Below are 27980 nucleotides of genomic sequence, written 5' to 3'. Positions count from 1 at the left end.
CGGGGGGTCTGAGGGGGCGGAATCCGCAGGGGGCGTGGCCCAGCCTGCCCATCTCTGCGAGTCCTGTCCCGCAGGCCGCGCGCACCCTGCCTCCCTGTTCCGTGCTCGCCAGCATGTCTTTCGTCCCGGTGGCCGAGGATTCTGACTTCCCCATTCACAACCTGCCCTACGGCGTCTTCTCCACCAGAGGCAACGTGAGCTGCAGCGCGCGCTTCCGGGCGCGGGGAGGGAGGGAGTACCCTCCGCCCGGGACCCCCACCCTCCTGCCCCGCCCCTGGCCTCAGTCCAGCTTGCCCCCTCTTGCCGGCACCCGACCGAGCTGGATGTGGGGCCCGTCATTTCCCTGCTCGTCGCCCCTCGCGAAGACCCCCGGGGTCGTTGGGGCCCCATGAGCGGTGCCTCCCCTTCTGGGAGTGCCTTGGGAGGGGGCTGGAGGCTGGGGCTGCTCGCCGAGGGTGAAGGTTGGTTAGGATCCCTCCTGCTGTTGGTTCAGATCCCTCCTGGTAGCTTTCCAGATGTGAGTTGTTGAAACCGTCAGCCTGTTTCTGCACATTTGCACGAAAATTAAATGCAAAATGAAACGAAGCATGGCTCTCCCTCTCAGGCAAGCAGAGCAAGTTATATTAAATATTATTATTACAGAGAAGTTGAAGCGCAGTCATACTGCCTACTCCGAAGTCATTTCGCTCTTTCCTTCGCTGGAGACACCACATTATGGCCGGTTGTTCATCCTCCATGTTAGCCCCTCGCCTTAGAAATATTCATTGACCCGGTATACTTAGTAACTCAAAGGGATGAGTTCATTCACATCAGAGGCCTGGGATCCTAGAAGTTAATTTCTTTACCTCCAACTGGCCTTCTTTCAGCTTCTTGAGCTCCCTGGCATTCCCTTGCTGATCAGAAGCCCTTTGGGGGTAGGGAAATGAAATTTCACTTAGTAAGTGTAGTCTGATGGGCAGAAAGAAATCTTGAAAGCTGTGGGGTTTATCAACAAACATATAAGAAGTTCTGTGGGTGGGGAAAGCAGATTCCCTTGGATTCATTCATGGCATTTTTGGCTTAGCTTTCTGCTCCCAACTTTCATGGTAAGCTCCTGATTATCTCTGAGAAGCCTTGAACTCCCAAACCTGCTTGTGCCCAGCAGTGTTCAGGAACCGTCTGCTAAATGGAGCTTGTGGCAGTTAGCACCTTCTGGAAAGTGGTTTCCTGCCCCCATGACTGATCCTTGTCCCCATGTGCAGCAAATGCTTGGATCTAGGAGTCAGCGTGTGGTTTCACAACTGCCAAGCCTGACCAGATGTCGCAAGGATGCCAAAGGTTAACAATCCCCTGAAGGGCCAGAGGCATGTTAAACCTTAACCTGTGTTGGCCAAGCACACTCTACTGGCCAGCGCCGCCCCTCCTCCCCCCACCCCCTGCACTCCTCTAACATTCTGCTCTCAGCCAAGGGTCCGCACTTTTCCTCAGGGGGCAAATCTGGAGGATAAATCGCTTAGGCAGAAGCGTTTGCAAGAGGCAGGGGGCGTGCTCTGACTTGCTATCCCAGAGAACTCTAGAATGAATGCTCCTTAGAGTGTGGCCAGTAGCTTGCAGACTCCATGCCCCAGCTGTTTTCATATTAGACTGTGCAAGGACAGCCACTGTACAGAGGTTCACTGCCTTCTAAAAAGAATGCTGTGGGTTGTGAGTTGGCTCCCTTGGCATTCCAAAAGGCTGAGGCCCTTCAAGTGGAACTGGCTGTGTCGAAGCTCTGGCTGCAGGCGCTGGACATTCCAGAGGTGGTGACCATCTCTCCAGACTGGTCTGGTCGCCAAGGCAGAGTCCTCCCTCTCCTCCATGCCAGATACCAGCCGTGCATCATTTGGGTGGAACAGTAGTGAACAAGGGTTCCCAGGTGGCACTAGTGGTAAAGAACCTGCCAACCAATGCAGGAGATGTAAGAGGCGTGGGTTTGATCCCTTGGTTGGGAATATCCCCTGGAGAAGGAAATGGCAACCCACTCCAGTATTCTTGACATATGTACACTACTAGTGGAAAGCTGTTGTATAGCATAGGAAGCTCAGCTTGGTGCTCTGTGATGACTTAGAGGGGTGGGATGGGGATATATGTACATATGGCTGATTCACTTTGCTGTATAGCAGAAGCTAAACAAAATCATAGAGCAAGTATACTGCCATAAAAAAAGAGAAGTCCCAACAATTAATGGAGGGACTTGCTATCTCGAGTCCTAGGTGAGGGTTGGAACACACAAGCTGCTTCTCACCTTTACTTGCAGTTGAGGAAGCAAGCTTATGATTATGATTAGGTCTTGGCTGCTGCTAGTGGCCTCAGCTCCCTTCTTCCTCCAGCAGATTGTGGGCGCCAGGGTCAGAGAAATGGCTCAAGGGTCCACCTGCACATCCCCTTAGCGAGCATCCCCCAGGGGTCCAGGTGGCCCAGCTCATTGTCCAGGGAGCCTGAGGCCCAGGGAGCTAGCAGTGGAGCTGGAAATGAGGCACTTGGTTCTCCAGGCAGCCTCCTCCCGGGTGGCCTGGGGCCTCAGGGCCGGGTGAGGGTGTGGCTCTGGTCTACACCTGTCCCAGGGGCTGATGTGCGTGGAGAGGTAACCATCTTCTCTTAGTCCCCCAGAATAAGCAGCCAGTGGAGATAAAGCCAGTTGGTAGCCCTACCTCTTAAACTCACTGGACCTGAGATGGCAAAGCTGGTAGTTCAGGAGAACTGGAAGGTCAACTCAGGACAAGCCCAGCTGATTGAGTCTTCAGACATGGTCTCAGGTTCCTTCTTTGTTTGTTTGTTTTTTTAAAGCTTTACCAAGAGTCAAATACTTTCTATTTATTTATTTGGCTGTGTCAGATCTTAGTTGTGGCTCGTAGGATCTTCATTGTGTCATTCAAGATCTTTAGTTGCTGCACACTGGCATGTGGGCTCAGTATTTGTGGCTTGTGGGCTTAGATGCTCCATGGCACGAGGGATCCTAGTTCCCTGTCTAGGGATTGAACCTGTGCCCCCTGCATTGCAAGGTAGATTCTTAACCATTGGACCACCAGGGAAGTCCCTCTTGGATTCCTCATTGATAAACCAAGTTCAGCACCTTGGGAACAAAGGCCAGGCTTTGACAAATACTTGAGACATCTTCACACTCAGGCTTAAAGGCTCTAATGGTGCAGAAAGGAACTTCCCTTGAATATTCTGAACAGTCTGGCTTCCTGCCCCCTCATGACCTGAACTCTGCTCTGACTGAGCCATAACAGAGTACATTAACCCAAGCCCCTGACCCTCCTCTGTGCCTGTGACACTCTCTGCTCTGCTGTGCAGAGGAATTGCCCCCAAGAGAAGGCCTAGGTTTAACCTAAGATATAATCCAGTTGCCTGGTGAGGTGGTGAGCTCTCTGTCACCAGAGGCATTTAAGTGACACCTGAGAAACTTTGCTGAGGACTTTGCCTGGATAAGGGGCTTGGATTATGCAGGAAACAGATTCTTTCCTCTTTGTGTCCTCAAGGCAGAGATGGTGCCAGGCTTTGCCCAGACAGAGATGACAGGATCAATTTCAGCCCTCTGAGAGGCAAAAGCAGCTGGGGTATGGTGCTAAGGATCCGATTCCTCAGCCCCTCTCCACAGTGTACATGCATGCATAGTTGTTTCAGTTGTGTTGGACTCTTTGCAGCCCCATGCATTGAGCCCCCCAGGCTTCTCTGTTCATGGGATTCTCCAGGCAAGAATACTGGAGTGGGTTGCCATGCCCTCCTCCAGGGGATCTTCCTGACCCGGCAATAGAACCTGAATCTTCTGCATCTGCTACATTGCAAGCAGATTCTTTACCCACTGAGCCACCTGGGAAGCCCTTCCTCTCCACAGAGGGCCATCTATAAAGCAGGGCCCTTGGGCTCTTAGATAGACAGACTTGCTGGGTAAGTGAGCCCTGCCCGGCCAACTGCTCCCAGTGCTGACCATGCCATCTTCCTTCCAGCCAAGACCAAGGATTGGTGTGGCCATTGGGGACCAGATCCTGGACCTCAGTGTCATCAAGCACCTCTTCACTGGGCCGATCCTCTCCGGACACCAGGATGTCTTCGATAAGGTAGAACATTGGGATGTGGCTTGCCCTGGATCTCAGTGGCCATTTGTTGCAAATGCCACTAAGGAAATGCTCTTCAAAAAACAAAACAAACAACAACAAAAAAGAAAATGCTCTTTACCTTCCATTTCTTTTCTTTTTAAAAATCTATTTAGCTGTGCCAGGTCTTAGTTGTGGCAGGCAGGATCTTTGTTGCATAATGGGGATCTAGTTCCCTGACCAGAGATCGAATCCAGGCCCCCTGTATTGGGAGTGCGCAGTCTTGGACCACCAGAGAAGTCCCTGCCTTGCATTTCCGACAGCGGTGGTGCCTTGAGATCTCAGGGATTTTCCTTGGATAGTCAATCATTCAGTTGTATCCAACTCTTTTCAATCCCATAGACTATAGCTAGCCAGGCTCCTTTGTCCATGGGATTCTCCAGGCAAGAATACTGGAGTTGGTTGCCATGCCCTCCTCTACGGGATCTTACTGGCCCAGGGATCAAACCTGGGTCTCCTGCATTGCAGGTAGACTCCTTGGATAAGTTTGAGGTTGTTATGAGACAGACAGGCTGGCAGGAGACAGCCTTGGTAACCTGTAGGGTGAGTTCTGAGGTGAGATGACTGTCAGTCTCTCCACAGGCCTGGGCCCTCCCCAGTTGTCTCTGACATGAAGCTCTCCAACAACTGGTTAATTTCCTCATTTTAAGACGCTTGAGTCTCTGCTTGTTCCAGGCTGGTGCTGGGCCCTCTGAGGGAGGAAGCCAGGAGCTCCACTCTCTAGGTTTAAATACAGCCTAGGAGGAATGGACAGCTGGCCCCAAGTGCCCTCTTTGTTGCCACCACTTTAGAAGTCAGCCTGAAGGACACGTACATGGGCAATGGATGTGAATGTACTCCCCTGTGAATGGTCAAATGCTTTTTTTAAAAAAAAATATTTATTTACTTATTTGCACAGGTCTTAGTTGCAGCACGGGGTATCTTTGCTGCTTCATGTAGAGTCTTGGCAGCATGTGGGATCTAGTTCTCTGACCAGGGATCACACTCAGTCCCCCTGCACTGGAAGTGCAGAATCTTAGCCACTGGAACACCAGGGAAGTCCCTGTCTAAGTGCTTTGATGTGCATCCTCTCCTTCCACGGAAGGAAGGTGATATTTATTGAGTACCTCCCTATGCATCAGGAGTTTTACACATACCTCTCATTCAATGCTCACAATGACCCTCTGGCATAGGAATGGCATCCTCATTAGATTTGATGAGGGTCTAATTTGAAACAAGACACAATTCTCCCAGGTCACATGGCTGCAAGGATTGGAGCCAGGACTGGAACTCTGGCCTTGAAAATCCACAAGTGCTTTTTAGGCCGCACCTCAGTGGCTCAGAAACCTTTTCTTAGCTCATGTGAAGGGGGTTGGTGCAAGACCCCTGCAGACTGAAGGCCTCCGCTGGAGGAACGAGCCATTTTCATTGCAGGCTGGGCCAAGCTTAAAAGGGCAGCCATCCCAGAAGGCAGCTCTTGGGCTTGGCCAATTGCCTATAAGGCCATGTGGGGATGAAAACCCAATAGGAGCAATGACACATCTCCTCCACTTGATGAACAAATGATGGAACTAAGAACTACAGTCCTGAGGGTTTGAATGAACTGGAGATAAGTGACAGGGGCCCCAGAGACCTGCTAGGCTGGCTCCTGTCAACAGGAGGGGTAGTGGAAGGGGCTTTCCCACAGGTGATCTCCTTTTCTTCCTCCCCATCTTGGTCCTAGCCAACTCTCAACAGCTTCATGGGCCTGGGTCAGGCTGCCTGGAAGGAGGCGAGAGCATTCTTACAGAACCTGCTGTCTGCCAGCCAAGCCAGGCTCAGAGATGACGTGGAGCTTCGGCAGCGGTGAGGAGTCCGTGGACCTTGGTGGGCAGGGACGAGGAGGTCTGCCTGGGCAGAGGGGGACAGTGTGGTCATCAGGGACATTCTGAGTCATGGCCCGGCTGCTTTGGCCTCATCTGGGGTACATTTTGGTTGGAGGGCTCTGGGCCAGTGGGGATTACCTCTCTTGCTGGACTGGGGTGTCCAGGCCATGTCTGGCACCCCTCCCATGCCAGCCCCCCCACCTTTTCACTCAACTATTCCTCATCAGCATCATTCGTGTGCTTGTCTGGTCTCCAAACTAGGGGTAATTTGGTTCATTTCCTAGAGTGGAACATAGAAGCAGGAGGGAGGCACCTTGCCTTTAGTGGGTGGACGTCCATCCTGGTGAGGCACCAGGCCTGCCTGGAAGTGCTCACCGCAGATCATGAGCAGGATGTGGGGGATGATCCAGGCTGAGCCTGTGGATGATCAGAGCAGGGACCCCGCTTTGCTGCATGCTTGACCCTGAAGCCCCTTCTTTGGTGTTTCAGTGCGTTCACATCCCAGGCTTCCGCTACGATGTATCTTCCAGCCGCCATAGGTGAGTCTAGTCTCTTTAACAGGATGTGCGTGGAGCAGCTGCCTGCCCAGGGCCCTGTCCCTGCTTCCTGTGGGGAAGGTCACAGAGAAGGGGCTCTGGGGCTGTCAATGCCTCCCCATCAGGGACCCAGGCCCAGCCTTGACCCAGGCGTCTCTAAAGGCCAGCACTTTCGCCGAGGGTAGTTGCTCACTGCTTAGATTTGTAGCTGGCTCCCTGGCTCCCTGTGTGTGCAGGAACTCACTTCCTTTCCCAGAGGGCTGTGGTGGGGGTGCCCAGAGCGCAGTCCACGAGTCAGCAGCTTTGAGGAGAGAGGCTGGAGGGTCCTGGAGGGCCCCAGGTTGAGCCGTGGGTTGGATGTCTGATTGGAGTTTCACTCTGAAAGTTGCAGTTGTCCAAGGACTTTCCTGGGGGTCCAGTGGCTAGGACTCCACACTCCCAATGCAGGGGGCCCAGGTTCCATCCCTGATCAGGGAACTAGGTCCCACAAGCCGTAAGACCAGACACAGCCAAATAAATTATATATAGATATATATGATGCTGCTGCTGCTGCTGATACTTAGTCATGTCCGACTCTTTGCGACCCTTGGGTTGTAGCCCCCCAGGCTCCTCTGTCTGTGGAATTCTCCAGGTCAGAATACTGGAGTGGGTTACCAATTCCTCTTCCAGGGGATCTTCCTGACCCAGTGATCAAACCCGCATCTCCTGCACTGCAGGCAGATTCTTTACCCATTGAGCCATTCTGGAGAATTCCTACACACGCACACACACACACATAAAGTTGCAGTTGTCCAAACCCTCTTGGCCCAAAGCAGAGAGTTACGATCAGGCAGGCTGAGCCCTTCCTGCTTGTCCACCAGCCCAGGTGGAGGGGGAGGTGGGCGGGGCGGCGCCTGCCTGCTGAGTCAGCCTGGGCTCCTGGGCGCTGAGAGGCCAGTTGGTCCTGCCAGTGCTTCTGGGAAGATGTGACTTCTGCCTCTGCCCCTGTTTCTATGGGCCACGTCCTGGAGCAGCACCCCAAGGCCTGCCTTGAGGATAATCTTCCAGAAGACAGGCACACACAGGTTCAGTATATTTATTGCCCCTCATCTAAGGGTTTGAGGATGAAAGGCAGTTGGGATGTTGTGCTCAGAAGCTCATAGCTCAAACCCAAGTATAGTGAGAATGGAATCGTTTCCCTTCTAATCATCACCCCCGGGCTCCCCGCTTCTCCTCCCATTCCCCCTTCATGTCCTTTCTCTTGGTTCTTCCCTTTGACTTCTTTCTAAATGCTCCACCTTTGCAGCAGCTTTCCTGAGGTATGATTTACACAGCCCACAGTTCTCCCATTGTCAGTGTGCAGTTTAATGAGTTTTAGACAATATATACCGCCGTGTAGTCACTCCCACCATCACATTGGAAAACACTCAGTCAGCACAAAGCGTCTGTAGTCAGTCCCTGCTCTCACTCCAGGCAACCATGGCCTGTCCCCAGTTTTACCTCACCAAGTGATTTCATATAAATAACATTACACAATATGCAGGTCTACTGTGTCTCTCTCAGCTGGTATTCCCCCTCATTATTCTTTCCCTCATATTATTTTTTCATAACGTGTATTCTTTTATTAAATGAAAATCAGAGACTTCCCAGGTCGTTCAGTGCTTTAGACTCGATGCTTCCAATGCAGGGGGCACGGGTTCGATCCCTGGTCAGGGAACTAGAATCTCACATGCCATGTGGCACACACACACATGAAACAAACCACTCAGTTTTGTAGTCTAGGAGGTCTTTTAAAAATGTTTTAAAAATTGTGATAAAATACACATTACACAACATTTACCATCTGCATGATTTTTAAGTGTATCACTGGTATCCAGTACATGACATTGTCCCCCATATTATTTTTAGCTTTTTGGAACAGGAGGTCCTGCCCACTCAACTGGGCTGCAAGCACCACCGGCTGGGGTGTGGGGTGAGTGGGTGAGTGGCTGGGGTTCTTCCTCTGTCACTGTCTTATAGCCTGGCCTGGACACCATCTTTTCCAATCCTTTTTAAGTGACCATGAAATGGACTTTGTGTATAGATACTGAAAACAAACAAGGAAGTAGAAGCTGTTAATTTTCTTTGGCAGGAATGCTCTGAAATAGTGTGCTGGTTCTACCCTGGGCTCCTACCTGGGCAGGTCTTATTGCAAAATTCAGCAGCGTGTTGTTCTCAAGTAAATGCTGGAGCAACATACACTTCTACTACACTTTATAGTGTGTCTCACACAAGTTTTTTATAATTTTTTGGAAAGATTATGATTTAAAAAAAGATTCAGTCTTTGAGTCTGCCTGGATTCTCTCAAAGGAGAAATTGAAAGTGGAATAACCATGGCAGCAGTGACCCCCAGTGGGGTAAGGGAAGGGATTTTATTTGGGGCCTGCTGTGTGCCAGGCATGGGCTTCCCTGATGGCTCAGTGGTAAAGACTCTGCCTGGGTTGGGAAGATCCCCTGGAGAAGGAAATGGCAACCCACTCCAGTCTTCTTGCCTGGAGAATCTCATGGACAGAGGAGCCTGGTGCGCTGTAGTCCATGGGGCTGCAAAGAGTTGGATGTGACAGCACAGCAAGAACAGCGTTGTGCCAAGCACTGGGATAAGACACATTATATAGACGTATTATTTCCTTTACTGCATTTTTATGCCTGTGATTGGCATTATTACTCCCAATGGAGAAACTGAATTCTAAAGCATCAAAGGGACTTTCTCAAGGCCACACGTAGCCAAGAAACAGCAGAATCAGAATTCACAGGTAGGTTTGGGCATGTTGTCTACTGTGTGGGCCTTGCTCATCTATGAAATGACAATAGAATGATCTACCTGAAGGCATCGTTTTAAAGCAGGTTCCTTCTGGCCCTGAGACCTATGATTTTATGAAATAAAAGACACTTGTTTCCATGTTTCTGTTACTAAGAGAAGAGCTATAACGTGGAGTTTTGTTTCTCTGTAAGTGATTTTCTATGTCTTACATGCTTTCCATCATGCAAGAGGGTTCCACATGTCCAGCAACAAATGACAGGAACCCAGCCAGGCTTCCCCAAGGAGGGAGGAGGACAGGCAGGAGCCCAGGACCCCCTCCCTGACTCTGAGGTGGGCACAATCCAGCCACTTTTCATTTTTAAGATCCCAGATTATTTTTTTCCCCCAAAGACCTCTTCTTTAAAAAATTCTTTTTATTATTTTTTTGGCTACACATGTGGGATCTTAGTTCCCTGACTAGGGTTTGAACCAGCACCCAGTACACCCCCTGCATTGGAAGCACAGAGTCTTAACCACTGGACTGCCAGGGAAGTCCCCCAAAGACCCCTTCTTGATTTATGGATGCGACATCCTTTTTTATTAGCTATATTAAAGGATTCTTCTTCTTCTTTTTTTTTTTTCCTGCCCCGCCATAAGGCATATGGAATCTTAGTTCCCTGGCCAGGGATCAAACCTGCGCCCCCTGCATTGGAAGCATGGAGTCTTAACCACTGGACCACCAGGGAGGTCCCCTAAAGGATGCTTCTTTTTCAGTCTCCTTCTGGCGTCTCTATTAATCCTGCTTCCTCTCTTTCATTTCTTTTGTGAGTTGAATTAGTATCTCTCTCATGGTGAGGATTCTTCTGGATGTTTGGTGATTCTGGGTTTTTTTATACTCATCTTTTTTGGGGTTGCACTGGGTCTTTGCAACATGCAGGCTTAGTTGCCCTGTAGCATGTGAGATCTTAGTTCTTTGACCAGGGATTGAACCCACATCCTCTGCATTGGAAGGCAAATTCTTAACCACTGGACCACCAGGGAAGTCCCTTGTGCTTATCTTTATTTGTGTAGGAAACTCTCCTCTGTAAGGTGCTGGTGAATGCAGCTTTTCCTATAACCAGCCCCAAGGAAAGGGGCATGGTCTACTTCTGATGGGGAGCTCTGGTTTTGTTTCATGGTTGTGGGGAGACTGCCCTGCTTCTGCCTAGTGCAGTAGTCTCTGGAGGCATTACCTCAGCTCCCCGGACCCACCCCTTAGCCCAGGCACAGTCTCCTGCTATTGGCTGCTTGGGTGAAGCTGGGTAAAGATGGGGATGGCCAGCAGGGACTCAATCCCCTGCACTCTCTTCAGCCCCTCCCTCTGCCTTCCCATGCTCTCCTGGGGGCCTGCTGGATTTTGGCTCACTGCTTGGCTTTCAGGAATCCCTTATGATTTCCAGTTGGCCAGTGGTGCCTTCTTGTTATGGATTTATGTTTCTAACAAATATGTCAGCTGTTCTGTCTGGGCTTTGGGACTGAAGATGGAAAGCAGCCATGAAAGCTCAGGATGCCCCTGCTCTAACGGACCCTCGTAGACTTTTCTCTCTTCTCATCCTTCATCAGGTGGGTCAGCATAAAGGATCCGCCTGCAATGCAGGAGACTCAGGAGACCTGGGATCGATCCCTGGGTCAGGAAGATCTCCTGGAGGAGGAAATGACAACCCACTCCAATATTCTTTCCTGGAAAATCCCATGGACAGAGGAGCCTGGCGGGCTACCGTCCATGGGGTTGTAAAGGAGTCAGACACAACTGAGTGACTGAGCAGACACTAAGCACGCATCCTTCACCACTGCCTTTTCTAGTCTAGGCTGTTGGTACTGGCTCTGTCCAACTTTTTATTTACCTACTAGTAATATATTTTTTTTGGAAGAGAGGTTGTGGAGGATAAACAGGCAAACTATTTCTGCATATTTGAGCAGTTCCCTGTCTTATGGGAACCTGTGCCTATAGCATGCAATCCACCTAGTCTGTTCCAGTCTTCATCATCAGGCCCCACTGAGACCTTGTTCTTGGCACTATGTGTGTGTTAGTTGCTCAGTCATGTCCGACTCTTTGCGGCTCCAATAGACTGTAGCCCAGCGGCTCCAATAGACTGTAGCCCAGACAAAATGAGGCCTGGGCGGGGCTGCTCTGAAATGGCTTCAGTTTTGCAGAGGGATAAGACCTACACACTCAGGACCAGGGCACAAGTGGGACATGGAGCCCTCCGGCCAGAAGAAGTGCTGGCTTGGATGCTGAGTGGACTTGGAGGAGGGGCGGTCCAGCTAGGGAGAGTGGGTGTGGCTTCATGGTCTAGGGGGTGGGGCCTAAACTGAGCTGCCAGGGTCTGGACACACAGACACAAGGAAGATGCCAGTCCACCCAGGGGTAGTCACAGCTTGAACAAAGGCCTGGTAATCGGAGTTGGTGGGTGGGAGGGGTATCAGCTATTCATTCACAAATTTCATTGTTTGTTTCAGGAAATCACTTTTATTTTTATTATTATCTTTACAAATTTAAGAACTTATTTTTTATTATTAACTTGGAACTATTTTTGATACCCTTTATTTATTTATTATTATTAGGCCATGAAGTGCGGCATATAGGATTTTAGTTCACGGACCAGGGATCGAACCTGTGCCCCTGCAGTGGGAAGCTCGAAGTCTTAACCACTGGACCTCCAGGGAAATCCCCTAATTTGTTTCTGATTTTTCACTTGGGAGTTCTCAAAACAAATTTTCAGTGGTGTAAATAGCTTTTGGATGTGCCAGTGTTGCCGGGCATGTGCCTCCAGCGCCTGCTGGCTAGTCTTCCTGGCTCAACTGCCCAACCCTGACCCTTGGAAGCGGCCCTTCCCCATCCTTCAGCATCCAGGTCGCTGATAGCATCTCCGTCCTTTCCCCTGCAGGCGACTACACGGACTTCTATTCCTCTCGGCATCATGCCACCAATGTCGGGGTCATGTTCAGGGGCAAGGAGAATGCGTTGATGCCAAACTGGTATGTCCCGCACCCTGGTGTGGCTGAGCTCCAAGTATGTATTTCTGTGTCCAGCAGCATGTGGTTCTGGGAGCTTCCAGGTCCTCTCAGTTTAAAGGAACCAGGGAGGAAAGCCCACAAGGGCCATGACATCACTATACCTGGAAACAGCGACCCCCAGCTTCTGGTTCTCCTCTCGACTCAGCCCTGGACCTGCTGTGGAATCGTGGGGCAGTCCCTTGAGACTTTTGATCTAGACAACATGGGTTGAAATTAGATACTGAGTCACCAACATCCTTCCAGCTCCTTTGATTTGTAAGCTGTGAATTACAGTTCTATTGGTGAATTCTAATGCTGGTTCCTCTGGGAAGCTCTAGAGGAAGAATCCATTTCCTTGACTATTCTGGCTTCCAGAGGCTGCTTGCACTGCTTAGCTTGGGACCCCTTCCTCAGATGACTGCAGCCTCTAGGCTCCATCTGCAACAGTGCTAATTCCTCCTTTGACCTTCTTCCCTTTATAAGGATCCTTCCAGGTGGCTCAGTGGTAAAGAACCCACCTGCCAATGCAGGAGACATGAGAGACTCAGGTTCAATCCCTGGGCTGGGAAGATCCCCTAGAGTAGGAAATGGCAACCCACTCCAGTATTCTTGCCTGGGAAATCCCCTGGACAGAGGAGCCTGACGGGCTGTAGTCCAAAGGGTTGCAAAGAGTTACTGCTCATGACTGAGCAGTCACACACACACACACATGCACACACATGGTTACATGTAGGGACCACCTGATAATTCAGAGTAATCTCCATAATATCATGATCATTGACTTCACATCTGCAAGTCTCTTTTACTATAGAAGGTGATATTCACAGCTTTCAGAGGTTAAGACCTGGATTTTTTTTTTTTTAACTTTTTGTGTTGGAGTATAGTTGACTCACAATGGTGTGATGGTTTCAGGTGGACAGTGAAGGGACTCAGCCATACATACACATGTATCCATTCTTTCCCAAACTCCCCTCTCATCCAGGTTGTCACATAACACTGAGCAGAATTCCCTGTGCTGGACATGGATATCTTTGGAGGGGCTATTATTTGGCCTCACACACATACATGCACACTCATACATATACACACATACACACATACATATACCTACATACATACAGGTTTCTCATTGCGGTGGCTTCTTCTTATGGAGCACAGGCTCTTAGGGCGCATGGGCTTAGTTGCCCCATGGTATCTGGTATCTGGCATGTGGTGTCTTCCTGGAGGAGGGATTGAACCTGTGTCTCCTGCATTGTCAGGCAGTTTCTTAACCACCTGGACCACCAAGGAAATCCTTTCTTTTTAATATTGAGCAATGGCTGCCTGAGGCGAAGACCTGACTCGTTGGAAAAGACCCTGATGCTGAGAAAGATTGAAGGCAGGAGAAGGGGATGACAGAGGATGAGATAGTTGAATGGCATCATTGACTCAATGGACATGAGTTTGAACAAAATCCAGGAGATGGTGAAGGACAGGGAAGCCTGACAGACTGAATAACAACAACAGAAAATATTCCATTGTCTATCGAGACCACATTCTTGCTCATCCATTTATTTGTTTCTGGACATTTGGGAGTTCTTTTCGATATTTGAACCATGTATGTGTTGACTCACTTTCATTTTTATTTTGAAAGCATTTTGAAATTTAGTCACTCAGTCATGTCCGACTCTTTGCCACCCCATGGACTGTAGCCCACCAGGCTCCTCTGCCCATGGGATTTCTCAGGCAAGAATACTGGAGTGGGTTGCCATTTTCTGCTCCAACCCAGGGATTGAACCTGCATCTCTTGCATCTCCTGCATTGGCAGATGTATTCTTTACCACTGTGCCACCTGGGAAGCCCTAGGTCCTTATTACTTATCTATTTTATATATGTGCCTGCGTGCTAAGTTGCTTCAGCTGTGTCAGACTCACTGTGACCCTGTGGACCGTAGCCCACCAAGCTGCTCTGTCCAAGGGATTCTCCAGGCAAGAATACTGGAGCAGGTAGTCATTCCCTTCTCCAGGGGATCTAGGGGATCTTCCCAGATCACCCACATTCTTTACCATCTGAGCCACCAGGGAAGCTCATGTATGTATATGTTGACTCCCTTTTGTTTCATCTGAAAACACTTTGAAATTTCATCTGTACATGTAACAGCATCAAGGCTTCCTCTCGCCTTCCTTCCTCAGGCTGCACCTGCCGGTGGGCTACCACGGGCGCGCGTCCTCCGTGGTGGTGTCTGGCACCCCGATCCGCAGGCCCCTGGGGCAGATGCGACCCGACGACTGTAAGTGCCCCCAGTGTCCAGGCCTTCAGGCTCCGCTCCTTGTCCCCACACGCCTGGCACCCACTAACCTCTCTCTCTCCTGTTATTCCAGCTAAGCCTCCCGTTTATGGTGCCTGCAAACTCCTGGACTTCGAGTTGGAGATGGTAAGCCCTGTCTCGGTGTTTTACTGGCGTGGGGTCTGTATACACACTAGGGCAGGAGGGCTCTCCCAGTGGCCGCCCTGGACAATAGCCCATTCCCTCATCTCAACCATGTTGATGGCAGTTCTGGGTCCCCACCTGGCCATCGGAAGTACCGTCCAGCCTCATTACTCACTGATTCTGTATGTTTAAGTTCACTGACAGTTCATTTGTAACCTCCAAATCAGTAATTGGAGAGGTTTTGAGGGGTCACCTGAAGACACACACAGGGTGGCAGAAAATTTGAGTCTCAGGTTTAGGTGGTCCTCGGAGTGGCTCCTGGTGCGGGTCCCCTGGTATGCACTTTGGGGTCCCCTGGCTGGACTGTGAGCATCTAGGTTGATTGGAGGCAGGCTGGATCTCCCTGTATTTCCGGTCCTGCCTGGTGATATCTTTGGATTCCATCCAGGGGAGACAAATAGTCACTAGTCCCAGGAGGGTGTGCCGAGCCAGCCCTCTGCCTCTCACTGCCTTTGTGAGGCTGCCACATGGCCCCTAAGAGAAGGTCTCCCCAAGCCAGATGCCCCAGAGCAGGGCACAGAGCCCCAGTTTAAATGGGACCAGGGTCTTCTCTCTGGGAGTATGGAGGACTTTGCAGGCAGATGCTTTACCTATGTTGGTTCCTGTCAGGGGGTGGGCAGAAGGTAAATGGAAAGTCAAGAGTGTGAAGAAATGGTGTATGGGTGGGTAGGGAGCACAGATCATCTTGACGATGGTGGTGAAATTCTCTATAAGATGGCACCTTTCTTTTTATAATCTTGATGAAAAATGTGCAATGTTTAAACACCATCACAGAACGAATATAATGGACTTGGGTCTTGCAAACGTCATATTTGATTCTGTGCACTTCTGGTAGTTATTTCCCCAACATTTTCCCCCAGTGATGTCTAGACACTCTCTTTTTTCCTGTTGTGTTAACGATGCTTTCCTTTCACAGATATTCTTGGCTACTCTCTGCCAGTTTTCTGCACAGTGCTCTCTTATTAATTTGAAAGTCTGTTTTGTATTTAAGGGCTTCCCCGGTGGCTCAGATGGACAAGAACCCGCCTGCTAGTGCAGGAGGTATAAGAGATGTGGGTTCGATCCCTGGGTTGGGAAGATCCCTCGGAGAAGGGAATGGTTATCCATTTCACTATTCTTACCTGTAGAACCCCATGGACAAGGGAGCCTGATGGGCTATAGACTGTGGGGTCGCAGGGTCGGAAACGACTGAGCGACTAATACACTTTTGTATTTAATAGAAATTAACCCTTCACTGTAATACATTGCAAATATGTTCTCCCAGTGTGGTATCATTTTGATTTTATTTGTTGTCTTTCTTTATGCAGAAATGTTACAGTTTTATAAAGTCAAACACATCAATCACTTCCTTTATAGCATTTCCTTTTATGTCATCTTAGACTCTCCCCGCCTGAAGAATTTGAAGATTTGGGGCGTGTTTTTTTTCTAGTACTTGTTAGAACCTTACTCTGCAAAAATTTAGATCTCTCATCCACTTGAAATTGTATGATGGTTAGGGGGTGGAGTATTCCCCCACGGGCTCTCTTTGCCACATCATGGAGTCAGCCTTCTGATTTTTTATGACGTGAATACAAACCCTGGTATTTTCACTTTTCACAAGCCTTGTGTAGCTGTCAGATCTGAAAATGCAGTTTGGGAAAGGGCAGAGGTGTGGGCTGAAGGAGGTGAAGAGGGCTGCCGTGGTGATCAGGGACGGTGTGCAGGGGTCTGGGATGGGCACTGGCCCGCTGCTGCTCACCATGGCCCCAGGGTGGCTGTCTGTCAACTCAGGTACAGCTCATGATGTAGAAATAGGGTGGATTTGTACGGAGCAGTCCAGGTATCAGCCAGGGTTTGGAAATGCCTGACCTTTGCCTTCCAGGCAAGTGCCCTAGGGCAGCAGATCAGAGCCAGATTCTCATCAGCTTTCCCATGTCAGGCTTTCTTTGTAGGCCCTGGGAACAAACTCGGAGAGCCAATCCCCATTTCCAAGGCCCACGAGCATATTTTTGGAATGGTCCTTATGAACGACTGGAGTGGTAATTATGGGGAGTCGGGCATCCTGGTATTGAGCATCCTGTGCACTCTTGGGTCTGGGGGAAGGCTGGGTGTTTGGGACGCTTTTTGCAGAAGCCAGGGTAGTCTCCCGGGTCTGGTGTGGTCAGAGGCAGCAGGTGGTCAGTGGTTGAGAGCACAAGCCTGGGTATCCAACAGACATCTCGGCTCTGAGCTCTTGGCCAGTCACTTTACCTCTCTGAGCTCCATTGTTCTTGTAAGTTGAACAGAGGGACATGGCTAATATGTTTGAGCAATTTTGTGCCAGGCCCCAGGGCTGAACTCCTCCTGTGGACTCTCCTGCCAGATCCCAACTGGGCACTGATAATACTGTTGTTGTTTAGTCGCTAAGTCATGTCCGACTCTTGAGACCCAGTGGACTGTAGCCTGCCAGGCTCCTCCATGGGATTCTCCAGGCAAGAATACTGGAATGGGTTGCCGTGCCCTTCTCCAAGGGATCTTCCCAACCCAGGGATTGAATCTACGTCTCCTATGTCTGCTGCATTAGCAGGCAGGTTCTTTACCACTAGTGCCACCTGGGAAGCCCAATGATAATATTACTATTCCCATTTTACAGGAGTGAGGAATGAGGCACAGAGTGATTTCAGCTGGTTGCTGAGCTAAGATTTCAAACCAAACAGCTCCATTTCTGAGTTCGTCTCAACCCCTCTGCCTTATGTAGGGGGAAACTGGTGCCAGGTATCCCAGAAACTATGAGGTTGAGATTCCAGACCCTTCATGGGGAAATATCCTGCCTGCTCCCCCCTTTCATTTAAACAGCAGAAAAGCAAATATAATTTGTAAATACAGGAGTGCACAGAAGAGAATTAAGGAAGTGAACAAAGCAGGCAGCTTTTATACCTTTTTACAAACAAATAAGAAATTTGTAAACAATGGATAAACCACAGGATTTTGGGCCTGGGGTGCTAAATTTTTGAGGAAGTAACAAGATTTGTTTGCAGACTCTTCTTGGCCTTGAATTCCTCTCTTGTGACAAATATGTCTCTCTCCCTCCTGGTACTGAAAGAGTACTTTTCTTTTTCCTGCCCTTTGGTCATCTCGCTCTTGGCTGCAGCCTGCCACGGTGACCTCAGAGGACCTCTGTCCTTGGTCCTGGGGCAACCAGTTTGTTGGGGTTGGAGCCCCAGGGGTGGGGCAAGGCTGAGCTGAGCGTTTGCTCCTTCGTCAAGGGGAGAGGGGAGACTTGGCTGGTGGCCCTGTCAGCTTCTGTCAGCCCTGCTTGTCCCTTCTCCTGTAGCTCGAGACATCCAGAAATGGGAGTACGTCCCCCTCGGGCCGTTCCTCGGGAAGAGTTTTGGAACCACCATCTCTCCATGGGTGGTGCCCATGGATGCCCTCATGCCCTTTGCTCTGCCCAACCCGGATCAGGTAAGATGCCCTCCGGGAGAAGTCCCACACGCGGGCCCCTCTGCCTCCCATCTCTGCCATCCAGCTTGGAGAGGGTCTGGAGGGTGAGCTCTGTGTCCCCAGCATGCCCACGTGCTGGAGGTCTTGACTGCAGGGACCTCTAGGCAAGCATGGTGCCAGTCATTCTGCCTTGCGTTTTCCCTGTTCCTTGCACAGTTCTGGGAAAAAACATGGAGTTTTGTAACCTTTAGAATCCTCTGAATCCACAGAAACTGGCTAGCTGGCAGGAGAAGGGGTCCCTTCCAGTATCACCACATTGCACAACCTCCCGGGTCGCCAAGCTGTGTTCTGTTTGGCGCCCCCTGGAGGCCAACTGGCAGACTGCAGTGTGGAGTCAGACCACAGGGTGTCCTGGTCCCTGTACCATGTCCTGGCCGGACTCCCGATCTTGGTCCTCACTCCTCAGGCTGTCACAGTCTGCTGCTGCCTCCATCCCATCACCCCCAGTGACCTCCACCAAAGTGCACTTGACCTTGACTGACGCTATGGCCTTGTGCCCTCTTCAATATGGACCTCTTTGCTGTTGTCCAGTCGCTCAGTTGTGTCCGACTCTGTGACCCCATGGACTGCAGCACACCAGACTTCCCTGTCCTTCATCATCTTCTGGAGTTTGCTCAAACTCATGTCCATTGAGTCAGTGATGCTGTCAACCATCTCATCCTCTGTCGCTCCTTCTCCTCCTGCCTTCAATCCTTCCCAGCATCAGGGTCTTTTTCAATGAGTCAATTCTCTGCATCAGATGGCCAAAGTGTTGGAGCTTCAGCTTTGGCATCAGTCCTTCCAGTGAATATTCCCAGGGTTGATTTCCTTTAGGATGGACTGGTTTGATCTCCTTTTGACCTTTTGGCAGCCCCCTACTGTTCCTAGACACTCTGCCCCTGGCTCCTAGCACGTGACCAGTCTCAGTCCTCCTGTGTCTCCTGCAATGCTCCAGTGGACTCTATCCTCCACGTGGGGGCAGCCTGGGCTGAGCCCTCAGCCTTGCTCTTCCCCCAATCCCGGTCCTGCTCCCCTGAATATCTGACCTTGCTCACTCATGGCCTCTGCCCCCACCTCACATGTGGCTCCCTGGACATGTCTCAGCCTGCTGTCTTCTCGTGGAGCTGTACTGAAACACTGGGAGTCTTTCCCTGCAGACCAGTTCCTCGTGAGGCTCCTTGGGCTCTCTGGCAGGACCCCCTACTCCCTCCTCCACTGCTCCTGCCACCATCTCCCTCCCCATCATGTTCAGTCTCTGAGACTTCTCTCCTCCCTCCTCGGTGAGTCCTACTCTCCGAGGACTGCCTGGCCCGCAGTCACATCCCTGGCTTGTCCCCTCCAGGCTTTATCCCTGGTCCAGCTCTTTGCTCACAGGCACTGCTCACCCTGACCGAAGACCTTTGGGCTCTATCTCCTTATGTACCAGTCCTTCCCAAATACTGTTGAAGTGCAACCTTCAGGATTCTTGCCACTTTTGAATGATGATTTACTGAATGCTTTTCTTTTTCTTTCTTTTTATTTTCCCATCCCTACAATGGTTCTTTGAGCTTCCCTGGTGGCTCAGCGGTGAATCTCTCCGCCAATGCAGGAGATGTGGGTTCGATCCCTGGGTTAGGAAGATCCCCTGGAGAAGGAAATGGCAACCCATTCCAGTATTCTTACCTGGGAAATCCCATGGACGGAGGAGCCTGGTGGGCCACAGTCCATGGGGTTGCAAAAGAGTTGGTCATGACTTAGCAATTAAACAACAACAAGGGTTCTTTATATTGAGATTTCATGGTTACAACCCAAGTAGTGCTAAAAATGAGTAAATCCATACACTACAAAAATAGCCACAGAATTGTCTTAGATATAAATGTATGCAAGCATCTACAAAGGATGCAGGCTGAATGCTTTTCTTTAAAGCAGCTTCCATTTGAAAACATAGTATATTTAGAAAAGGAACTTCTAGGTCCCTATCCATGTCACTAGCCACCAAGTCAATCATGAAAAGAAACACATAATCATGAAAATAAAGTCACCCCACATTAGCTCAGGGATCACTAAGGAGTCACAGATGGCTCTTGGGGAAGACACTGCTTTTGGACAAAGTACAGACCTTCTGGCCTGGCTGTCAGAGTGGCCTGTATCACTGAGTCCAGGAGCACTAGGGGGCTGTGCACCCTTTGTTGACCACCCTGCCCTCTGCCACCCTCACCCCCCGGGTCCAGGGACACACCACTGTCCTGGAAAGAGGGGACGCCCCTTCTTCCCGGTCCTCCTGGCCAGCTGCCCTGTTGTGGGGCCAGCCTGGCCAGCTCGGCCAGCCAACCCAGCCCCTCTATGTTCCTCTGCCCTCACAGGACCCCAAGCCCCTGCCGTATCTCTGCCATGACCAGCCCTACACATTCGACATCAACCTCTCTGTTGCCCTGAAAGGTACTGCCCTGGGATCGGAGGCTGTGTCCAGCTGGGTGGACCCCTGAGGCTGCTCGGCTGGGCTGAGTTAAAGGCCAATGGATCAGTAGTGAGAGAGCCCAGCTTTGCAGGCTACAGCTGAAGTTCAAGTCTTGGTTCTGTCCCTGACCAGCTCTGGGACTTTGGGCATGTTACTGAGTCTGTCTGTTACTAAATCTGTCTAGTTTGTCATCTGGCAAATGGGATAATGATGGTATTGACTTTTCTGTGGAAGTCCCCCAGCTCTGAGACCATACCCTCTGAGCTTATTGGTTCATAGACTCTTTAGGCAGAGTCATATTAGACAATGGAAAGCCTAAGCCACAAAACAGTTCCCCTTACAAGGTGGGATTCCCCTCTCCTTGATAAATGGAATTAAGTCTTCTTGTCAATGTTACTTGTCTTCCCAATAGGAGAAGGAATGAGCCAAGCAGCTACCATATGCCGGTCTAATTTTAAGGTAAGCTTTGAGGCTGGGCAGACTGCTTTTGGAGCTGAGGGAGACCTTTCTTCCCGGCAGGACCAGGAGAAAAGCATCCATGTTGGGATGTGGTGACGGGTCAGCACGTGGTGGGTTGTTTCCATTTTTTGGTAGAGCTACTGTGAAGTCTAGTCCATGTCTCTGGGTGCATGAATGTGCATATGTCTGGATATCCAGGGATAGAAGTGCTGGGTCATAGAGGGTGTATATCCATACTTGGCTAAGGTGTCCTTCCAGACACTTTTCCAAAGGGCTTGTTACAATTTGCACTCACCACAAGCAGCATCTGAGCATTTCGGCTGCTCCACATCCTGGTCAACAGGCGAGCCACTGGCATTTTCATTTCAGCTGTTCTGGGGATTGTGATTTCACTTTGCATCTCCCTAAAGATGAATGCTGGGAAAGACCGAGGGCAGGAGGAGAAGGGAGCGGCAGAGGATGAGATGGTTGGATGGCATCACCGACTCAAAGCACATGAGTCTGAGCAAACCCCAGGAGATGGTGAAGGACAGGGAAGCCTTGGTGTGCTGCAGTCCCTGGGGTCGCAAAGAATCAGACATGACTGAGCGACTGAACAACAACGACAAGGATGAATGCAGCTGGGCATGCTGTCATATGCTTGTTGACCATTTGAACATCCTCTGATTCAATGTATTCCTGTTTCTTCTAGTTTCCCTCTTAATTTAACTGTATTCTGGGCTCCTTTGGCTGCTAAGAAGGAATGAGGGGGCCCGCTTGAGGGGGCTTTTGTGCAAGAATCCATTTCTGAGGTTTCCTTTGCCTGGATGTGTAGCTTCAGGAGGGGCAGACCTGAGGAGCTGTGGATTTGTGGCACAGGAGTGCAGCCCCCGAGATGCTCGGCGGGCCGTGGTCCTTGGTCCCTTCCCACCAGGCCTGACCTCCCTCAGTGCTCCCTCATCCCTCGGGCTGCTCTGAGGTCCTGTTTGAGTTGTTCAGCGCTGTTGTCCAGTGTCTATTCCAAGGCCTGAGGTCTTTGCTCATGAGACACTTCTGCTACAGTAAGGACCTAGACCCTGTCAACTTAGGACTCTGGGGTGATTGCAGGACAAAGTGGGATCATGGACTCCTGAGCATGCTGCACACTGAGGGTCTGAGCAGTGAGGTTTGCAACTCCAGGAGTGCTTCTTGGAGAAGGTGGGTTAGGGTCGGGCTAGAAGGAGCTGAGGAGCTGGGGCTCTAGCTGGTGAAGGGCCGGGGAGAGAACTGGAGTAGGTCACAGGGTAAGTGCAGGAGGCCAGTTTGTCCTTGCTCCTGGGACTGGGAGAGAGCCCGGGGCGGGCTGCTGTGAGTGGGGCTGGCTGCTCCGGGCAGCTCGGGAGAAGCCGGTCCTGTCCGTCCCCATCTCTGTGTCCTCGCCCACAGTACATGTACTGGACGATGCTACAGCAGCTCACCCACCACTCTGTCAATGGCTGCAACCTGCAGCCGGGCGACCTCTTGGCTTCTGGAACCATCAGCGGGCCGGTGAGTATGTGATTGCTTCCCCTGGGAGCTGCCTGCATGGAGCATCCCTATTCCCTGTACAGACTGGAGGGTTCTCCCTCGAGAGGGGGGTCCAGCCTGAGCAGGCCTATCTTACGACCCTGTCCACCTCATAGCTTCATCTATCTCTGGGTGCAGAAGGGCTCCTTTTTCAAATGCAGAAGAGATCGGGATAGGGGTGAGAGGCTGCCTCTGTCTACTGGGCGGGGGCGGGGGGGGAGTAAGAATGACACAGGGGGCCACTGTTGTATCTGGTTGTCACCACCTCACAGCACATCCTTCCAGGATGAGATGGCCCCACTGCTAACCGCCCCCACCATGAACCTTTGGTGATGACTTTGGTTGGTACATGGACTAGCCACTTCCTGCAAGGTCCAGACCTTAGGCTCTTTTTGATGGATCTTCCTAGCGAGGAATGGCGGGGCGGGGGGGGGGGGGGGGGCAGGCATAACGGCATCTGGGTAAGCCCCAGCCTCCAGAGTGGGCAGGGGCCTGGCAGGATGGGCCTGGGCAGGTTGGTCCAGCATCCCCCCAACCCCCAAGTCCTGAATGAAGTGAGCAGGGCACGTAGGGTGCCCAGGTTTGAGGACATTTCCAGGGTGATTCCCACCAAGGCAGGGTCTCTGAGGGCTGTGGGGTCCCTTGGTCCTTCCCAGGCCTCACTCCTACCCCTCGCCTTGCTAACCACTGTCTGCACCAGATCCGACCCGCCCACCGTGCTATAAATACCGTGCTGTAAATACCGTGATGTAAACACCATGATGTAAATACTGTGATGTAAATGCCCATGACAACTTCTTCCCCTTCCTGCTGTGAAGGAGCCAGAGAGCTTCGGCTGCATGCTGGAGCTGTCGTGGAGGGGCACAAAGGCCGTAGAGCTGGGGAACGGCCAGACCAGGAAGTTCCTGCTGGATGGGGATGAAGTCATCATGACAGGTGAGGGAGGGCGCCAGGCCCACGGACGGCATCTCCTCCTTGCCGTCCTCGCCGTCTGGCCGGGAAGTCATCTGTCCCAGCTGTCCCCACTCCGGCCTTCCCGGCTCTTGTGTCTGCTTGTTCTGGCCTTCACCCCAGCCCTGCCTGCCAGGGACTGGCTTTATTTACTTTTAATGTTTTAGCCAAGCTGTGTGGCATGTGGAATCTTAGTTCCCCGACCAGGACTCAAACCTGTGTCCCCTGCAGTGAAAGTACAAAGTCTTAACCACTGGTCCACATGGAAGTCCCTGCCGCGAACTTTAAATGAGAGTCTTCCTGGAGCGAAAAGACTAGGGAAGTCCAGCTCCTTGGTCTCCCTCCTCCCATGATACAATCATGGCAGGTTTCACATTCTGAACTTTGCAGTGCAGAGACCCTGTGCCTATTACCTAACTGAGTTACTGACAAGATTTCTAGCAGCCCATTCTGAGGGGCTTCCCAGGTGGCGTTAGTAGTGAAGAACCTGCCTGCTAATGCAGGAGATGTAAGAGATGCAGGTTCGATCCCTTGGTTGGGAAGATGCCCTGGAGGAGAGCATGGCAACCCACACCAGTATTCTTGCCTGGAGAATCCCCATGGAGAGAGGAGCCTGGAGGACTACAGTCCATGGGGTCACAAAAGAGTTGGACATGACTGAGCATATGAGCATGCACAGTCCAAGCAGGTTCAGGCACCCTTACCCCTTGAGGGGCCGTTATGCCTATCATTTAATATTGCTGGAGAGGAAGGCGCCACCGTGGTCAGAGTCACACAGATTTAGGTTGGACTCCCACATCCCCAGTGGCCCTGGGACCTTCCTCAGGTTATTGAATCTTTCTGAGACTCAGTTTCCTCATCTTTAAAATGGAGCTAAGGATACAGTGCCTAGTCTCACAGCATGGTTGTAAGGATGAGACAACCCAGTTTAATCCCTCAGGGGCAGGGGCTGTGGGTCCTGCTGGGGTTCTGATGGTGAACCAGGGAGGCTCAGGGCCCGCACATCTGGGGTCATGCTCCACCACTACTGCAACACCATTTTACAGACGTGAAAACAAAGGCCCAGCAGTGGGTAAATGACTTGCCTCGGATCTTGCAACCAGTAGGTCAGGAAAGAGATTTCCCATCCAGGTAGCTTGTTTTCAGAACCCTGATTCTTCACCCCTTTGATAACATCTAAAGAGCCTCACAAGGCACGCGTTACTTTGTGAGCACTTAAAATTGGCAACAGTTGTCATCACTGTCCTCATCATTATTGATGTTTTTTTCCAGAACCCACTCTTGAGAAGGCCCAGCATCCTGACCCCTTCTTTTTTTTTTAAAATAAAAAGCGCATATTATTTCTAAAATTTTATTCATTTATATATTTTAATGACTGCACTGGGTCTTTGCTGCTGTGCACGAGCTTTCTCTAGTTTCTGCGAACTGGAGCTACTCTCTAATTTCGGTACTCTGTACTCCACAAAAGAGAAGCCCCTGCAATGAGACGCCCTGGCACCCCAACTAGAGAGTAGCCCCTGCTCCCCACAACTAGAGAAAGCCCTCATGCAGCAGCAAAGATCCAGTGCAGCCAAAAATAAATAAATAAAATTTTTAAAAAATTTTAAAAAGAGAAGAGGAAAATGGAGATAGGTGGATGGAAGTCCCAGGAACAAGAATAAAAATTATACTTTGGCAGGTGGGGCATTTTGGGAAGCTGGAAAACTGAGCTGTCACTGTGGACACTCGTTCCCATTGGGATGCAGTGGGGAGCAGGCAGAGGGTCTATGCTGTGCTTAGTCACTCAGTCATATCCAGCCCCTTGGACTGTAGCCCACCAGGCTCCTCTGTCCATGGGATTCTCCAGGCAAGAATACTAGAGTGGGTTGCCATTTCCTTCTCCAAGGGATCTTCTCAACCCAGGGATCAAACCCAGGTCTCCTGCATTGCAGGTGGATTCTTTACCATCTGGGCCACCAGGGAAGTCCCAGACAGAGGGTCAGTTTCCAGGAAAAAGCCAGTGAGACCAGCACAACCAGGCTGACATCCCAGAGGAGATGAGCACACTTTTCCCTTCCATGTCCACAGTTGATGGAACCTAACTCAGTGAGGCCGGGGAGCTGCCTTCCTGCTCTGCACAGGTCTCGGTGACACGCTCTGACTTGGGTGTAGACTTTCCTCACTTCTCTGGCCTCTCTGGGCCCCTTGTCCCTTCCTGGATACACCTGCCCCCAGCTTCTCCTCCCTGGCCTGGAGAGCAGCAGCCTGGGGACCCAGAAAGACGGTTCTGGGTGCAGAGCATCACTTCCATCCTCAGGGCCATGGTCTTTGGGGGACATTTGGCATCATTTGGAGCCAGTTTCGGCCGACTCTGAAGGGCAGCCAGGGATGCTGGTAGACATCCCAAGTGCACAGGACAGCCTGTCTCGAGAATCATCCATCCAGATCAAACTGTCCCTAGTCACTAAGGTTCAGAAACCCTGTTCAGGCATCTGCCCTCCAGCTATAAGATGGGGAGGAAGTGGTTGGCTCTCTTACCGAGATGTCATTGTGCATCTGTGCTTAAGGAAGGAGGCAGTGCCGTTTGCTGGGAGGGTTGGTGCTGTTGTGCCCAGGGCAGGAAGGAGCCATGTGATTGACAGAGAGCCCAGCTTTGGGGGTGGGGAGGAGAAAGACACTCCATCAGTGTTTGCAGCTCTCCAGGAAGAAGGCTCTTAAATCCTCTTGGCGTGACTTGTCTTGATAGATGATTGATGCATTTCTGCCAGGTTTTGCTTTAATAGACTTTTTTCCCACCTGGGGACACGAATACTTCTGAGCATCGAGATTCAAAAGTGACTGATGGAAAAATAATGAAACCGAGCAACAAAATAGGCAAGGATGTTGCTCTGGACCAAAGGTGACCCTGAGTGTTAGGGATCAGTGCTGGGGTGGCCAGGATGTCCTTGGGGATGCCAGGGATGGTGAGGGGCAGGTTTGGGGGTGTTGCTGTTGGGTCCACTTGGCCACTTTCCCAGAGAAGGCCAGCAGTCAGAGTAGTCCACGCAGGGAGAATGAGGCGGCTGGCCAGGCAGGAGGGGGCAGGTGGGAGGAGACAGGCTGGGTCAGCGGGGCTGAGCCACAGATGGCTGGGTTGACTCTGCCCGGGCTCACTGGGACGGCTTTTTGGGGACGTCCTTGACCCATCTCCCAAGGCTGCCTTGGGTCTCATGCTATTCCCTCTGTTGAGCACGCCATTTTCATTGTCCCCCTCCCGGCAAACTCCTACCCACCCATCAAATCCCCACTCAGGTGGGGTTCCCATCAGCAGCAAGTTCCCTTGTCTCTTCTCCTGTCTCCTCCACACTGCTCTCCCAGCACCTCATAGACTTTCCTACTCTGACTCATATTAGTTGGACAGCTCCTGCTGAACGGATCCTTCTCAGGTACAGGCACAAGGGCCTCCTGCTGTCTGCCTTTCTGGAATTGATTGAATTTGTTAAACATCTGCTCTGGGAGAAGTGTCATGCTGGGGCTTCACCCAAGTGTGTCATTAAATCCCCACCACCCCGAGAGGAAAGGATTGCTGTTCCCATTTGTAGACAAGGGAGTAGCTGAGCTCAGAGGTTAAACAAGCTGCCCCTGGGCCCCCAGCTTATAATTCTCCTAATAGCTGACACCGAGCATTTGCCTTGGGCCAGGCACTTCTGGGACTTCTCTGTGTATTAACTCACGTCATCTTTGTAATAGTCTTGCTCAGTGAGTACTGTCATAGATCCATTTCACAGATGAGGAAACTGAGTTCCCAGGAGACCCAGGTAGGTGGAGGAACCAGGCTTTGAACCCTGGCCTCAAGCTAATTAGCAGACCTAATTAGGATTTGAACTCAGACTCACATAGGGAGAGTTGACCTCTGCCTCTTCCTTCACCTCAGGAGAGCCATCGCTCCACCCTTGCACTAGTTTCTGGGGTCCTTGACAGTAGGATGGGCCTGGAGTTCCATCTCGGTACTCTGCCCAGGTCCTGGGGAGGGTAGTTTTCTGTCAAATATACCTATTTGTCATCCTGATGGTGCCTTTCTGCCCCAGGCCCAGCCGTGTGCTGACCGGTGCTGTGGCTGCCTAGGCGTTGGTTCCCTGAGCTTGGTGGCTCTGTGGCTGACCCCCTGTCCTCTCTCTGTTGCAGGGCACTGCCAGGGGGACGGGTACCGCATTGGCTTTGGCCAGTGTGCAGGGAAAGTGCTGCCGGCCCTCTCGCCCGCCTGAGGTCCTCTCTGCTCTCCCAGAAACATCAGACTGGCACGCTGCCCCCTCCACCTCCCTGGGGGGGGGGACCAGGGGCCCCCACTGCGGCTGCGGGCCTGGTTCTTCATTCAATAATAAAGCCGCTGTGCTCCGTCTTCACGCTCTGAGCCTGGCACGGCTGTGAGTGCACAATGCCTACTTGTGTTC

At 51.2% G+C, this 27980-nt stretch overlaps 1 protein-coding gene and 1 non-coding gene across 3 annotated transcripts; one reads left to right on the top strand and one right to left on the bottom strand.

The window, feature by feature from the left end:
- On the top strand, nt 1–27967 carry FAH (fumarylacetoacetate hydrolase). 2 transcript variants are annotated; one of them, XM_043490319.1, is made up of 14 exons: nt 9–194; nt 3969–4079; nt 5818–5939; nt 6449–6498; nt 12181–12271; nt 14461–14558; nt 14650–14702; nt 16678–16777; nt 18052–18182; nt 20543–20618; nt 21050–21096; nt 22501–22602; nt 23439–23556; nt 27715–27967. In XM_043490319.1, exons 1-14 carry the CDS (start codon nt 114–116, stop codon nt 27792–27794), a joined length of 1260 nt encoding a protein of 419 aa, XP_043346254.1. In that variant the 5' UTR covers nt 9–113; the 3' UTR covers nt 27795–27967. The 2 variants fall into 2 exon arrangements, with proteins under 2 accessions (XP_043346253.1, XP_043346254.1); XM_043490318.1 differs by lacking the exon at nt 23439–23556 and having other exon boundaries at nt 1–194.
- Nucleotides 9927–9999, bottom strand: TRNAW-CCA. Its single transcript has one exon. It is a non-coding gene; the product is annotated as a tRNA-Trp (tRNA).
- Nucleotides 27968–27980: the final 13 nt, after the last annotated feature.

The sequence above is a fragment of the Cervus canadensis genome, chromosome 17 (assembly GCF_019320065.1).
Source record: "Cervus canadensis isolate Bull #8, Minnesota chromosome 17, ASM1932006v1, whole genome shotgun sequence".
NCBI classification, from domain to species: domain Eukaryota; kingdom Metazoa; phylum Chordata; class Mammalia; order Artiodactyla; family Cervidae; genus Cervus; species Cervus canadensis.
This window is presented reverse-complemented; position numbering and strand designations above follow the sequence as displayed.

Coding starts and splice junctions, on each gene's coding strand:
- FAH (XM_043490318.1), top strand. CDS start 114: ATGTCTTTCGTCCCGGTGGCCGAGGATTCTGACTTCCCCATTCACAAC. Junction 14,559..14,649: donor GCAGATGCGACCCGACGACT/GTAAGTGCCCCC, acceptor CTGTTATTCCAG/CTAAGCCTCCCGTTTATGGT. Junction 18,183..20,542: donor CTCTGCCCAACCCGGATCAG/GTAAGATGCCCT, acceptor CTGCCCTCACAG/GACCCCAAGCCCCTGCCGTA.